Source organism: Molossus molossus, unplaced genomic scaffold, assembly GCF_014108415.1.
Source record: "Molossus molossus isolate mMolMol1 unplaced genomic scaffold, mMolMol1.p scaffold_m16_p_2, whole genome shotgun sequence".
Lineage (NCBI taxonomy): Eukaryota > Metazoa > Chordata > Mammalia > Chiroptera > Molossidae > Molossus > Molossus molossus.
Genome location: NW_023425355.1, coordinates 35,478,731 through 35,494,831, shown reverse-complemented (window position 1 = coordinate 35,494,831; position 16,101 = coordinate 35,478,731). Strand labels below are relative to the sequence as shown.

Here is a 16,101-nt window from a genome sequence, read left to right as displayed (position 1 = left end):
TCCACTGAGCCATACCAGCCGGGCATATGACTGCTTTTGAACTTCCAACAGCAGAAATAAGTAGCTGTGACAGAGCCGACGTGGCCTACAAAGCTTGAAACATTTACTATCTGGCCCTATACAGAAAACATTTGCTGACCCACCATCTAAGTGATCATGATTTGATTTAAAGGACAGGGTGACATCTGACAAAAGTATCAGTAAAGAAGGGAACAGTGAGTGACCCATTAACTAGTAAGGTTTCCCCAAAGAGTCAGGATATCAACAAGTCCACATCTGACATAATTTTGACAAACATTTTGATTTAAATTATAATTAATTAAAATACATATTCAAATAATTTAACAAGAACTTTTTCTCCCTGATGTAATCATTTTATTATTAGAGCAAAAGAACAGACTGCTTCTTAGTATTTAGCCCCAAAGAGGTCACACTCGAAAGGGTGAGGAAGGACAGGTAACCATCTCTCATTTGCTGGTGCTTGAAGCAAGGTGGGAGTTGCTGTCTATCTTCCAGATGTCCACCTCCTCATTTCAGTAGTGGCAGACTCGCTGTGGCCATGTACGACAAGCTGGGAAGCAAGGATGGCTCCTAATATTTCTGTTCCTAGATTCCATGATTGTTCTAGTTCTTTCTGGGGAAGAGTTGTTAATTGTTTTTTTCTGAGAAGCGGTGATTGGCTCAGTCATGATTGGTTGCTATCAAGTTTGTATGCTATTGGCATAACAGGCACTTGCTGACTACAAAAGTTTTATGTCATAAATTCATGTTCTTCTGGTTCCAGATGGAAGACAGACCTTAACGTTGAGTTCCTACTATTCTATACACTCAGAATCTCGAACTCTTCCTCCAGGTCAAACTCCTCTAGTTGTTCAGTAGAGTCAATGAATTCTGTCAGAAAATGAGAAAGAAGAAAAACATGATGCTTAGATTGAAGAGATCAAGACACTACTCAGTAGGGAAGACTATACATTTTTAAATTGTTTTGGTAAAGAAAATTTTTTGTGGAAGAGGCAACAGCTAGGACCACTGCCATGTATTAGAAATTCTCTACAAAGAATAAAAATAACTAGACTTGTTACATAGTCCTATTCACAGTGATGAGTATGACGCTCTGTAAGAACTTGGAGGTACCTTTTGACTCACCCATGGCCTCTGATTTGTTATTCTGAACCAGACTATTTAAAAAAATCTAGTCATTTTGATTTTACATGAAACTTTTGCACTGAGCTTATTTTCTGCTATTATATCATTCTTTGAAATCAATATCAGTTCATCAGCGGATTTAGATAATCAGAAGTACCATTTTTTTATTAATTCATACAATTGCTTCTATCTCATAAACCAAATGCTACATGTGGGTCTGCTGGTTATAGAATCCCTGAACAACCACTTACCTGCCCCAGTGGTTGTTACCTCTGGTTTGGCTGGAGGTACAAAGGGAGGCCAGTGTGATGGATGTTTCTGAACTAATTCAAACATCCTTAAGTTTTCCTTTAGAATTTCCTGAGGAGATATAGAAACAGTTATAAACACTACAGAGTCACTATATTTCTGTCCAATTGGCAATCTATGACCCCAAGTCCTAAGACAGTGGCCTGGTTGTTGAAAGATGAAAGCAAAGAACTAGTAAATACACCCATCCTCTACTTGACCTGTCTTCAGGAGGGAAGGCCACTGGAGGGAGTATCTGATAGAAGGCCAGTACTCACTGCCCAAACTCCATCATGAGGTTTAGCTCATATGCCAGTTGCATGGACTCAATTCAATTTAGGGCTGCGATGGTCCTGAAGTGTTGTCTCCAAAGAAATGTTGGTTAATCAAATAAAATCTGCCCATATTGGCATGGTTTCCATTTAGTCCACCACCTACAGTGTATGTTTTAATTTAAATGGCATAGTCTTATCAGAAAAATTTTCTTCTAACTTTAAATGTGACATATATATGTAGTTTTGCTGAAATATAAGTATTGCTTTTAGAAAATAAGTCTTCATTATGTCTCAGCTAATTATTAACTGGGGTTTCAGATTCAGCTGGGGACATTGTTGTTAATTATTTGTTCACTTGTGAAGAAAAATCTTCCCTCCTTACACCTAGAAGAGTCTCTTGCCTCCCATCTCTCCAATCTCTTTGTTTTGTAAATAGGAAAACATTGTGTTTCTTTAAACTATTCCCTATGATTTCCCTTCATTTTTTCACTAAGCATTTATCAATGTCTTCCACATATTTGGTATGTGTTACAAGCTGAGGATTAGGGAGGCAGGTACAAAGAGTGGTGATTCAACAAAAATAAATACCCTTTTATACAAAATATTAAAAAAGAATAATTGGCTTTAGTATTTACACAGATTTCTCCAAACTGTTTTTCCTTTAAGTAGCAGCATGCCTATATTTTATATAAATAAGACAGTTAATAGAAAGGCAAGTCCCCTAAACCATAATGGAATACAGTACATTAAACTTTAAATGGACTACTAAATAAATAGCAAAGTAGATTAGTTTCTTCAATCATGTCAGTGGTTTAAACAGACTAAGAAAACATTTAGGCTGAGCTATATGAAATTGGTATATTTAGGTTAAAATCATAGAATATTAAATATTTCATGACTCATAGGCATACTGGGATAAAACATTAAGTAGCTAAAAATATCACTCGACTTACTAAGCATATTTATAACAAAAGATTTTCTTTGGTTCCCCCAAAGTTATGCGCTATTCCCCACATCTTAGTTTCTTTCTCTTGCAATAAAGTCATATCAGGCTAGGTTTATGTTACTATGAAAAACAGTTTTGAAAAGGAATCATGTGGAATAACTTCTGTTTTTAAGACTAAGAAAAACAAATATCTTTACCTTCTGAACAAGGCAACACCAATTATCAAAGTCTTTTTCTTCTTTGCAGAAAAATCCCTTGGGGGAAGCAAAAGAACACAACTTAGAACTGGTCAGGGGCGGGCACCAAGGAAGGCGCCCCTATACTACAAGATGGAGCCATTGGCCTAGAGTTACAATGTAGAATGTGGGCCACTCTCCTTGGATATGATTTCACAACAATTAAAAGGAAGACTGGTTGGGCTTATCTCTCTCCTAGATCATTGCCTCAGTTGGACACAAGCATTTGCTCATTCATTCTCCCCTCCCCCTCACTCTCTCTCTCCCATCTCCCTTTCTGTCCCTCCCTCTCCTTTTGTCTCTCCATCTCCCTATCCCTCTGTTTCTCCTCTCTCTCTGCTTCTCTCTCTTATTCTGTCCCTTTCCCTCCTGATCTTACTCCCCTCATACTGTGAGATATAGTAACTTGAAGTCCAATCTCCCAAGTGTAGGGTTAATTCCATTACATTCAAATGTACACATCTTTAAAGAAGAGTCAATTAAACCAGTAAACAAAAGCCAAATAGTACCTTTAGCTAGTGGAAATACTAAATAAGGTGGCTTTGACTTTAAGGGTATTATCTATTAGATTAAAGAGAACTATCAACCTTCTTCTCCATCCTCAGAACTAATATAATGAAAGAATGGTCCAAGAGGACTCTTTGGACACTGGTGTCCTGACAATTGGGTTAAATTGGAAGAAAGGATGCAGATAGGCCTCAGAACCACTGGCTACTTCACAGGCAGCTGCCGCTTCAATGTTCGTAGACAACACTCATAATTCTGAGAGGGGGGCCTGCAACGTCCTGGATTGTGTGCCCAGAGAAATGGGCACTGTCTACCCAGGGGATCATCCCCCTTCTCCCTCCCTAGATATATCCTACATTATTCCCTTTGCCTGTGTGGCAGTAATTGGAGGGTGAGAAAGAAAAAGGGGAAAGACGATAACAGTAATAACAACTAATATTTCTAGAATATTTACAATGTGCCAGCCATTGTGCTAAGTGTTTTATGCACAACATATCTCACACAACCCTACAAGAAAGAAACTTATGTTCTGTTTATTTTAGCGATAAAAAGACCAAGACTCAGAAAGGTAAAGGGACTCCCCCTAAGTCCATAGCTAGGAAGTGGCAGGGCCTGAATTCCAACTTTAGCAGTTTGGCTTCAGAGTCCATTCATTCCCTACTACTCTTCGCTACCTCTCATGGGGGTGGTAAATGAATATACTCTTGACACCCTGCCTAGCTACCTGGAAAACCCCCAGGGAACCAATCTGTAATAAGGTGGCAGTGTATCTCTTAGCCCACCCAACCTTCAGATACCCACCAATGCCACGGAAGGATCCAAGTTCAGAATGTTCATTCGCTGTGGTGAATGCAGACAATGGAAAGTCTGATCATCAATGGTTCCATTCTCTTCAGTGTCAACAAAGGTCTGGGTTGTGTGAGGGTCCAAGAAAATGAGCTCATCACCTGTTGGAATGAGGCATGCTTAACCTTCAAAAAACCACTGGCCCTGGCTCCACTGTTGTCCTTGGGAGGAGGCGCTCTGGTTTCCCTAACCCCTCCCTTGGTGACAATGAAAATGAGATGACAGAAAGCTTGAATTAAGGTGAGCATGCCTAAAGAAGCCACCCATACCCAAATCTAATAATTCAACGAAAAGTCTTGCCCTAGCATTCATATGACCTCACAATCCAAGTCCAAAAATGGAAAGCGACAGATCTGGGGAAAGGTGGGAATGAAAGATCACAGATGACATAGCAGGCTCTGTGAGCAGCAGTAGCAAAGAGGTGGTAAGTAGAATCCCCAGGCTGTGAGTTCAGGTGCCACTAGGGGGCCTCCTGCCTCTTTCAACATTGGAAAACATCTACTTCCAGACCATTGGTCCTCAGCCCTATGGTCAGAAAGCACATCTGTTAAAGAGAAAGACCTTGGTCTCCAAAAGAAATGGGAATGCTGGCTCCACTATGGATGAAATACCAGGGAACTGACTTCTGGTATCGATTAGCTGGGAAGTTAGCAAGTTAGTATTCCCTGTTAGAAAGCACTGCCTTAGTCACATTAACATCAGCACAGATATACCTTGCTGGGAAAACTTACTTTGAGATGATTGATGTTTACAAATGAAAGAAGTCATGCTTTATTAAATTGAAAAATTCTAGCCCAATAATGACCTGAGAGGGGTTTAGGATAATAAAATCTCTAATTTTATCTGATATTATAAGGGCTGAGAGTCCCTCTAATGCTCCTCAGCAGCATGCTGAGTAGGCAAAAGTACCTAAAGAAACACCCTAACCTCACTGTGCAGGCCTGAGGACCATCTGGGCTTCTGTGTTTTAGACTGAGTTACACAACCAAAGAAAGAACTACCTGCAGCTGGAGGAGTGGGTAGGCATGACCTCAAGAACTTCCCTGGAATGGAATTCAGGAGTATGTTGGGCACATCTAAATGCTTGTGCTGGAAAAGAATGTGTTTCTGATATCTGATGAAAGCTCAACTTGTCTCTATCACAGACCTAGGACAAGCCTCTTAAATCACTCTGCCTTAACTTTTCTGTTTTTAAACTGGGGTTATTGCGTCTGTTCCAGTTACCTCACAGGGTATTATAAGAACTAGAAGAATTCACCTCTGTGAAATGCCTAAAACACAATACAAATATAAGTGAGTCATAAAAGTATCTTGCTTAGACGCAAAACTAGTTCCCTACAAATAAATGTTGGAGAGTATATGGAAATCAATACTGCCATATGGCTTGCTTTATGAAAGTCAAGGTACATGTATGTTCTCCCAGACCACTGGTGGGTGATGGCAATTATATCAAACAAAGCCTCAAATTACAATAAAGAGCAACAACAAGGATGTTTAGAGCAAAGCCTAACTGATACTACAAAAAGGTAAGAGGAGAAGGTAGTTGTGCACAAGAAAATACAAATCCAAAGCAGGGTTATAACTGAGTACTCTGCCAGAGTATTTCAAGTTAAGGTGCTGAGAACAGCAGTGTTCTCTCTGCCTCTGGCACTGTGTGTGTGTGTGTGTGTGTGTGTGTGTGTGTGTGTGTGTGTAGTGGGGCTTTACGGACTGCCCTATTTCTGAGAGTGCTTAAGAGAGATATAGTAGAAAATCTAAAAAGTCCTAGAAATGATGTGGGAACTAAACCAAGGTCTCTAATGAGGCCTGAAGAGAAGAGGCAGGCTAGTCAACCATGTGCAGACACAGGGCTCACACTATGGATCTCCAGATGACAACCCCTACTAAAGTGCAGGAGATAAACATTTCATGTCTATACAGTAAAAATATGAGAGTCAGAATCTCACCTTGGCCAGAGTTGCTCACAGCAACACCTTCTCCCAGCTTCCCACCGGGCAAGAGAGCACCAGTGAAACAATGTGGTATGGTAGACAGAGATGACGAAACTGGGATCAAATCCTGGCTTTGCTACTTTCTACCTAAGTAACCTTAAGAAAACAACCCCTCTAAATCTTAGTTTCCCTAGGTATAAATGGAAATAAAAATCTCTACCTCAAAGGGGTGTTATGCTAACTATATCCATCTATCTATACCTATATTTATATATAACTATATATCTATACATCTATATAATTATCTATTGATTGCTATATGTGTGTGTGTGTGTGTGTGTATGTATAAAATTATCTATATACCTGTAGCAATACATCTATATATAACTATCTATCTACAGAGAGAGAGAGAGAGAGAGAGAGAGAGAGAGAGAGAGAACACTTTGCAGAGTCCCTAGCATAAGGCAGCTGTTTAAAAAAATGACAATTCTCATTCGTTCCCTCCCTTCAGACATTCTACCAATACCGATCCCCCAAGCTAATACACTAAGAGGGTAAGTCAGAACAGGGGAGTCAAGGGGACTTTGGAGCCTCAAGTGAAAGATAAATAAAGGATTTTTGAAAGTTAGTGTGCACTATGTAAACCTCTGTCTTTGGAACTGAGGATTGCCCACACCTCTTCCGTAAGTAGTCAAACTCTACAAAGTCAACCCAACTAGTGGCCTCAGGAAGCAGAAGAGCTTTGCAAGCTTGGCAAATTTTGCCTGGATAAGTTGGAATAAGGGAGGCCAGGGAGCCCAGGAGTAACATACACTATTCACTGAGATCCCTCCAAAATTATTTTCCCATTTGTTTCAACTTTGTCCTCAAGTGCAAATAATAATAGATTTTTTGCAATATTTCTTTGACAGAAACCCAAAAGCTTATAAATAGAGAACACTGAAATTTATATAACTAAGCTTTTGTACTTAGAAAAATAAAAACCTCCCAATTTTCCATCAAGCTGTAGTTCTTAGGCTTGACCAATAGATGTCAACATTAAAGAGAACAGAGGCAGCTGTATAGAAACACCAGCCTTGCCCTGGCCGGTTTGGCTCAGCGGTTAGAGCGTCCACCTGCGGTCCCGAGAGACCCGGGTTCGGTTCCCGCTAAGGGCACGTACCTCGGTTGCAGTTTGTCCCCGGCCCTGGTTGGTCGTGCGGGTGGCAGCCACTCGATGTGTCCCTTTCACATCGATGTTTCCCTCTCTCTCTCTTCCTCTCTCTCCCTCCCACTCTGTCTGTACAAAAAAAAGAAAGAAACACCAGCCTTAAAGAGAGAAAGAAAAGAGGTGTTCCAGGTCAGGCAGGGTGGAGCCACCTTTTATTGAGTTCATAATACATGCTTAGTTCTTTGCTGAGTGGTCCACTGTGATGTGACAACATCGTGACTGAGTTGTTAGTCTCATTTTCCAGAAGAGAAACCTAAGATTGAAAGAGTTGATTCTCTTCCAATGGTCACACAGCCAGCAAGTGGGAGACTAGCATATGACACAAGGTATGTTTGTTTTCACTCCACCTCACCTCTCTGAATCTCCAAAGAGGACATAGTGGAGGGTGACCAAGCCTACCTCACCCTGTTCTCTGCATATCCCTCATACCATTCCCCACACCTGCTCTGGCTCTCCCTTGCCAATATAAGGCTGACCCTTGCAATCTTCTTCAAGGTCCGGTTTCAGACCACTGCACTCTTGCGAGAGGTGTCCTGCACCAAATTTCCCTAGCCACATCACTCCCTTCCGGGTGCTCTTCAGCACTAACCAGGTGTCTAGGCCCTTGGTACTCAAAGTGTAGTGTGTATACCAGCAGCACTGGCACTAGCTAGAAATTCAGAATTTCAGGGCCTACCTCAGACCCACTGAACCTGCATTATAAAAAGCTCTCAAGGTGATTCTTGTGCATATTACAGTTTGAGAAGCACTGGACTAGTTCACCTTGTGTGCCAAAGGCCTTAAGTGTCTCTGGTCACAGCTAGTGAATAAGGTGGTTGGGTTTCCAGAGATGTCAACCTAGGCAGGGAATGCTGGACATCTTTTTAGGGTCCATATTAGGAGGTTAGTGGTTTTAAGGCTTAGCCCCCATTATCAGAAACAGGATACCTCTCTGGCTCCTCTAATTCCCGCTCAGTCATAGCTCTGAACAATGAGCCTACTGGCCCAGCTGCATGGACCTGGGAAGCCAGAGGATGTCCCCTAGCCTAAATGGCTGAGTCTCAGTAAGACAGAACTCAACAAGGCCAGGGGAATGACACCCTTCCACCCTGGGCTCCACAAGAAGGAGAGATATGAGCTGAAGCAATACTATGACCTTGGGGTGGTCCTGTGGGAAAGCAGCATGGAACCATCTTATCAAGAGGCAAGGAAGTAGAGACATTAAAGGGGGATCTGCTCTATGTCAGGAACACGGAAGTGTTACTCTCTACATATCAGGCCAGAGACAGAAGGAGCTGACCAGAAACCACAGCATCTCCAGGTTAGATGAGGCTTCCTAACTGGAATTACCTGGTCTCCCATGCAAACCTTCTGCCCGCCCTCCCTTAGCCCACATTGACTTACTTGTGATTCCTCTTTTCTTACCTAAGAATCCTATGAAATAATAGGCGTTATTTGGTTTTCCTCCTAATGCCCCTAAAGACTGTGGCATCTTAAAACACTCCTAGAGGGAAAGAGAATGCAAGATTCTCAATTCACTTGTGGACTGCTGCTCACGGATCTCTGTGCTCACATGGCGACATGATGGGCAGGCAACAATGGGCTCAGAAAAAGGAGCAACTTACTTTGAATGCATCAACATAGACAGGATTGATTTGGTTTATGCCCAGGCGAAGAGGCACAATGAGCAGCAGGGGTTTCCAGGCTGGGCAGCAGGCAGAGGTGGCCTTACTGTGGTTTGAAGCATTCAGAGAGTCAGGGGTGCTCTCACCGGCTGTATCAGCACTCAGGGGAAGGACGCAGCACATTTTTTCTAGAAACAGAAGACAGGAGAGCTGGGAATATTAGGAGTATACAGCCCCAGGATGTATGTCAAGGGCAAAACTAAGGAAGACCTCACATAGACATACCCTGCCTAGAAGGCCTTCCTCTCTGCCACCGGGACCCAGCTCATCCCACCTCCCGCAGGAAGCCCAGGCCACTCCACCAGCCCTTACTTCTCTTCCATCTTGCAACTGAGCACTCCCTTACCTCCTGTCAGATATTACAGGCTCAATGAGAGAATCTCATTTCTCATCTAGTCTGCAAGGACCTTTGAAACAGAGACTGTGTCTTTTGGTTTTTCTAACCCCATGATGGGAGTATGAGGCTAGACTAGGGGGGCGGTCTCCACAGAAGACCTATTGGTAATTTAACTGATTATCTACACTTGGGTGTCCTGCAGAGAAAAGGTTTGGTACCACACTGAGGGGAAGCAAAGATCCTCTAATTGTTTCTTCCTTTCAGAAAGCTGAAAGAAAAGAGGAAAAAAAGGATGCAGGGGATGATTAAACAGGGTGTGGTGCTCCCCTAAGCTCCCCTGCCCTGATTGGGCACGCTAGAGAGTCAGTGTGTGTGTGTGTGTGTCTGTTTTTTTTTTTTGTTTGTTTGTTTGTTTGTTTTTATCTATGTATCTATCTGGCTACCTATCTCTCAACTCTGATTTCTGAATGGTGAAGAAGGACCTCATTACCCACCACCCAGAAAGGTAAACAGACTCACTGATATCTTCAATGACCACTGTGTTATCCATTGAAACATAAACAGCCAAGGAATTCCATTCATCAAATAAAGCAAGTTTTCTGCAAAGCAACATACAATGAAGTCACAATTGGGAAGATGGAAATATCAGCAGGAAGCAAGACAATCCATGCCGAGTGTTCCTGAAGTTACTAAATACTGAATCTCAGAGAAGTTGGGGTTCAGGTTAGCTCTAGCTCCTTCAACTGAGCACTGGAGCATTCCATGTTCAGGGACCCTGAGTATGCCACAAAGTCATAGTTTTTGAACCTTGAAGAGGAGGCCCTGCTTTACAAAATGGAAAAGTCTACCTTACAAGATAATGTTATTCTTCTTGGGTGAAAGAAAAGAGTTACCAACGCATCTGCTTACAACAGGTTGTTTTCTTTCCTTAAATAAAGGATATTCTGACTTACTGCTTTTATTCAATAAATGGAAACTTGCATTAAAATATATATATTTGTTTGGGCGGATAGATAATACAGATAATAAGCCCCAGCAAAACCCAGAGAGAGAGGAGAGGGGAGGGGAGGGGAGGGAAGGGGAGGGGAAGGAAGGGGAGGGGAGGGGAGGGGAAGGAAGGGGAGGAGAGTGGAGGGAAGGGAGAGGAGAGGAGAAGAAGAGACAGGTAATCTCTCACATCCATCCCCACGTGCTATGAAAATGCTGTTCAAGGATACTTGGGCTGCAGATGGCCTTGGGTACATGACTGAAGAGAGAGAACATGCTGAGTTGCATGACCCAAATAGATTAGACAGAAAACCCCTTTGAGAGCTTATCTGAGCTCTGAGCAAAGTACCATGATTATTTCTTTTTAATCTTCTTTTCTTCTTGCCAGTTTGAAAGAAAGCACATTTAACCTGGCTACTCTGAGATTCCTGGGTAAAGTCCAGTCTCACTGGACAAAAGAATAATAATTCTCTACTAAACCTAGATAGCTCCCAGAAAGAGGTTAATTACTGTTATACTTTTATTTCACTCATTTTAATATGGTATCTTTCTCAAAAATAACAATAATAATAATAAATATATATATATATATATATATATACTGCTGTTAATAATAATAATCATATCAGATCCTACTTAAATTATTTTAGAAGTGTATATTTCTATTTGTTTGTTATTAGGAACTTCAAAGTTTAGAAGAAAAAAGCAAATTTTGCAAATTCTGAGAGATAGCATTTAAAAAACAATCATTTTGCCTGGCCGGTGTGGCTCAGTGGTTGAGCATCGACCCATGCACCAGGAGATTGTCGGTTCAATTCCCAGTCAGGGCACATGCCCAGGTTGTGGGCCAAATCCCCAGTGGGGGACATGCAGGAGGAGGTCATCGATGTTCTCTCTCATTAATGTTTCTATCTCTCTCTCTCCCTCTCCCTTCCTCTCTCTCTAAAAGTCAATAAAGAGAAAACAATTAAAAACCAATAATTTCAAGCTGGGTTTTGGACACAGCATATCCATTCTTGTTTTTCTTTTTCTTTTTTGTTAATCCTCATCCAAAGATATTTTTTTCACTAATTTTTAGAGAGGGAGGAAGGGAGGGAGGAAGAAGGAGAGAGAAAGAAAGAGAGACATCAATGTAAGAGAGACATATTGATTGGCTGCCTCCCATACGCGCTCCAAGCGGGTCCAGGGATCAAACCTGTAACCTAGGTATGTGCCCTTGACCGGGAATCAAACCCACAACCCTTCAGTGTGCAGGCCGATGCTACAACCACTGAAGCACACCGACCAGGGTGGCACAGCTGTTCTAATCTTGTACACTTTCTACCCTGGGTTCCTACAGTGGCTCCGAAATACTGCCAAATCCTCATTCAGCAGAGTCAACAATGCCCAAAAGATACTAAGGACTAAGAAAATAAAACTGTCTCAGACAGACTACACTGTTAGTAAAACCAAGATATGGGTTTCACTTGGATCCCCAGGAAACCCAGACTACTCCCCTCACAAGCACATGTACAAAGCATTCTAATTCACTGAAGACTGACTAATAATTGAATCAGTACCCCATCTGCACTTTTCATGGAGTAGGTCCACCATCATGCTCCAGAGAGCCCAGGATTGAAGCATGCTACACCAAAGAAGGATTGATGATTTCAGTCTTCCGATGCCTAAATCCAACTCCAGATTCTGGCTACCTTTTTCATTCGTTCATCAAATATTCACTGAATACTTATGTGTGCCAGGCAGTTTTATGTGCTAGTGTTCTAGCAGTGAACAAGAAAAATACAAGCTCTGCCATCATGGAGTTTTCATTTGATGATATGTTGTCAAGAAGGAGAGTGATAACAGGTGAGGTGGCCTGCAGGGGTAGGTCCTGATGCCATTCACTTCCAAAACATTGGTCCTGGCCTCTACACCTTGCCTCTTGTTGCAGGAGGTAAATTTTGAGATTTAACAAAACAAGTGTCAAAGTATCATGCTTGGGTGCCTGAAGTCTGCTAAGAGATAACAGACTGATTCCAAGACTCCTTTGGGGTTTGACGCCTCCACTAATTCATGAGTTCCTTGAATTCATTTGTGACTAGTTCATTTCTGTACACTAAGCACTTAGCACAGTAAAGGCACCCAGTACATGTTGAATGGATAAATAAATGAATGAGTGAGGTTTTTTATACTATACAGGGTGGGAGTCCATGTCTTGCCTAGGCTGGCTCAGCCTCCCTAACTTAATATGGCTTCAAAGTGACCCTCATGTTGATGGCTCCCAAGTACATGAGGACCAATCTGTGGGGAGTGAGGAAATACTGAATGAATCCTGAGGTATCTCCACATATACTGGTACCAATGACTATAACTCTAATATACCAAGGCCGCTGTACCCAGTTACACATTTCAAAGAACTATCTGAGCAAAATGGTACAAATGTTTGCTGGTTTAGTAGGATGAGTGGCTTACTGGGATGGTAAAAACCAGTTAGGTTGATGGGACATTGAGTTGGTGAAGGACAGATGCATAAGAGTCAGTATAATCAAGTGAATGCCAGACTCTTACTTACTTTAACACCTGCGCAACTGTATTTGGTCCAAACCATTCGCCAATTGATTTTCCTTCTCCTACACCCATTTGTGCTGTTTTTATGTGGGAAAAAAAAATGAACAAGTTAGCAAGAGGTCTTCCAGCATGCCTAATTTTTTGCACAAATAACTAAACAGATGAACAACTTAGTGGAGCTACATACAAGGCAGGGGATGAGAGGAGCAGGTACAGACATTGTCTTTAAATCACTGATGTGACCTTACCCATTTGATGGATAGAGTAGCAACAGTCTTTTCTATCTAAGAAGCACTGTAGGATCCGCTGGTATTCTTTGGGTTGTTCTTTTTGTTTCTCCCAGTTCCAGTCTTTTAGGGGAAAATATGAGTTAAGTCATTTTTATAATTGCTTATTACTTCTCTTAACTCTTATTATAACCATGAGATTAGAAGGACAACAAAGAAGCTATATCTGAATGGCAGAAATGATTACTTAGAACATTCCTAAGTATCTTTAATTTTGATGACAAACACACTTGCAAACTGATTACTTTCAAAGACTTGATAGGTGTAAAGTAAAAGCAAAACAAGAAATTGACTTAGCCCCATTGCTAGAGCTGGATAAATATTATATGAAAACAGTTTCACAAAGGCCTTTCTGGTCAGATACTCAGTGACCAGGGTTGTCACACAAAACCCAGCAATATATCTGTATATCACCCAGACACCAGTGTCTTACCTCCACACCAAAAGCAACAGCTTTGTCTTTATATTTTGGCCACATTGCCAAAAGAGTCTCATGGGGGGAAGTACTATTCTGACACACTGCAGTTCACAGGGAAATATATATAATTCACAGCTAAGGAAGCTTTAAAAAATTGCATGGTGCCATTTTTACACAACCTTTAAAAAATCCACACTGAGCTTTGCAAAAGTAAATAACCTTTTCTACCATTGTTCAAGATTTCCTTATGACCAAAACCAAAATAATCACATCTGTATGAATCTCATCCATGCCTTAAGCACAACGCCCCATATCCTACAAAGACTACTTACTGCTACTGAGGGCAACTGCAAAAACTCACCATAATCACCACTTTGGATAGGATGCACTGCTCCCATCTTTCAGCTCTACGAACTCTGTCTAATGGGACAGAATTCTGAGGCTTAGTTTGCCTTCAAGAGATAACTTTCTCTCCGGAGGTTTTAGAGAGAGTTTGAATTTGCAACTGAAATGTACTCAAATCCAAAAGCCATTATCTCGAGAGTCGAGAGTCATCCATTCTCTTTGCTTCTAGTATTTCTGAAACCAAAGTTTGAAACTTCATATTCAGCACAGATTTCAGAGGGTAAACTCTATCCAACTGTTTTTCATCAGCTACCAAATTGTCCATGTCCGGGGAAATCCTGATTAGCTGGTTGCCAAGTATCACTAAATAGTTTCTGATGATGATAAGTGAACATTCCACCTCAATAACCAAATAGGAAACACTCCAAAATACTTCTTCATGAAATTTACATCTTCTAATTCACCTTTGCTACAAAATCTGTTCCCAAACTCTTCCTGCTACTTGCTTTTACATTAAAACAGTTAAAATTGCTGCCTGAGATTCTTTTTTTCCAGCTTGATTTTCACAAAATTCACTTGCAAAAGAAACATCTTGAAGTGTTTTATAAATGAGAAAAAGTTAAATAGTAAGAATGACTCTGCTTCAAGAAGTATGTGTACCATAGACAAATCTCTAGACAAGGAGTCAGAGACCTGCATTATATTCCCAAATCTATGCTTTCTAGCTGTTTGACCCCAGGAAAGTCACCTTACTTCCCGAGTCTCAGTTTATTCATCTGTTAAACAGAAAGCAGGCACAGGATATCCTAAATCATGAAAAGAAAGCATTAGGCCCTCAAACACCCTGCCCCTGACCATTCCCCAATCGTCTGTGATAATGGCAGCAGGGTCTATGAGGTTACACAGCAGGGAAAAGAAGTAATTTTTTCCATCCCTCTGAAACTCAATGAGTTCAGGCAGCCCAATCTTATTCAAGCTGTTCTTTCACTCCTTCATCCTCAAGTTGAACTGAACTTTCACTCAATTGCCTAAACTAGCATCCAGTCAGGGTCAGCCTATAGATGCTCATAGGGAAGCACACATATCTTAAGAAAGCAAGAGTCAAAGAGTTCCAACAATGATTACTAAAATGTTCTTAATGAAGTGGTCTCTTGAGGAAGCAGATTTAAGGATTTCTTAATAATCAAATGGACATCTTCAGTGAACCAAAACCAAAATAGCACCAGCTCCCTCATTACGCACTTCCTTTAGGTCATTTACATCCTTTGCTAGGCAGATATTTTAAATGAGGTCAAGAAACAGACCTACCACCACACCCTTCCTCCTACTTCCTTTGTTATCTGACCTGTTTAAGGACTTAGTCAAACAATAGCAAAGATGGCAACTAAATGACACACCTGCCTCAACATTCAGTTGTCCCAGGAAAATAACTCTATAGCTTGGTGAATCACAAGGAAATGTTGCCTGTTTCCTTCTCATGGGAGACTTTGTCAACTTGTCAACCACACCACTTGAGTTTACAGGGAGCACTGCAGGACCTGCAGCTCTGTTAGTGAGTATTCCTCAAGTTCACCACCAATGTGAAACTACCAGAAATAAGTGCTAATGAAGAGGTCTCTGAGGCACTTTAGAAAACAAATTTAACTCACCCCTTCCCAAGTGTCTGCAGATAAGAGCTTGAGCCAGCATCATCTGTCCACAGCGTAGCATACATCCCCAGCCAGCATCTGATGAAGGGCCTGTTCCTCCTGTTGGCAAAATGAATGGCAATAAATATGAGTTCCTGAAATTGCCCTTTCCCCAAACATTCAGTGTATCTGGGAATCATAAAAGACAGACAAACACACATACTCTGGGGGGGGGGGGGATATAGCCAGATATCAAACAGGGCTTGTTATAGGGTGAAATTTGCAAAGTTAATGCTGAGTTAACTAAAATGGGTTCTATGGCAAAAAACAAAACAAACAAATGAACAGAATCTGCCCCTTATGTTTTCTGCTTGAAGACTTCTAGGTACGCATGCAATTTTGGTAGGTGACTGCCATGTATGACTACCAACACTTAGTCCATGCCATATCATCATCTGCCTGACCAAACCTGGCTTCACACAGCTCACCTCTCAGGGAAACCA

The 16,101-nt window shown here is 41.4% G+C and overlaps 1 protein-coding gene across 5 annotated transcripts in view; it reads right to left on the bottom strand.

Annotated features, from left to right (window-relative positions):
* Nucleotides 1–338: 338 nt before the first annotated feature.
* ATG4A (autophagy related 4A cysteine peptidase) overlaps nucleotides 339–16,101 on the bottom strand; it is a 67,490-nt gene continuing 51,727 nt past the window's right edge. For 2 of the 5 annotated variants that reach the window (XM_036270534.1, XM_036270530.1), the window contains exons 4-13: nucleotides 15,620–15,718; nucleotides 13,169–13,270; nucleotides 12,925–12,997; nucleotides 9,906–9,985; nucleotides 8,990–9,177; nucleotides 8,790–8,868; nucleotides 4,200–4,345; nucleotides 2,853–2,909; nucleotides 1,398–1,506; nucleotides 340–891 (exon numbers count right to left, since the gene is read on the bottom strand). In XM_036270534.1, coding sequence (XP_036126427.1) covers nucleotides 821–891; nucleotides 1,398–1,506; nucleotides 2,853–2,909; nucleotides 4,200–4,345; nucleotides 8,790–8,868; nucleotides 8,990–9,177; nucleotides 9,906–9,985; nucleotides 12,925–12,997; nucleotides 13,169–13,270; nucleotides 15,620–15,680 — 966 coding nt within the window. In that variant the 5' untranslated portion in view covers nucleotides 15,681–15,718 and the 3' untranslated portion in view covers nucleotides 340–820. Of the gene's footprint in view, nucleotides 892–1,397; nucleotides 1,507–2,852; nucleotides 2,910–4,199; nucleotides 4,346–8,789; nucleotides 8,869–8,989; nucleotides 9,178–9,905; nucleotides 9,986–12,924; nucleotides 12,998–13,168; nucleotides 13,271–15,619; nucleotides 15,719–16,101 lie in introns of all 5 variants that reach the window. The other 3 variants (XM_036270531.1, XM_036270532.1, XM_036270533.1) reach the window with 2 other exon arrangements.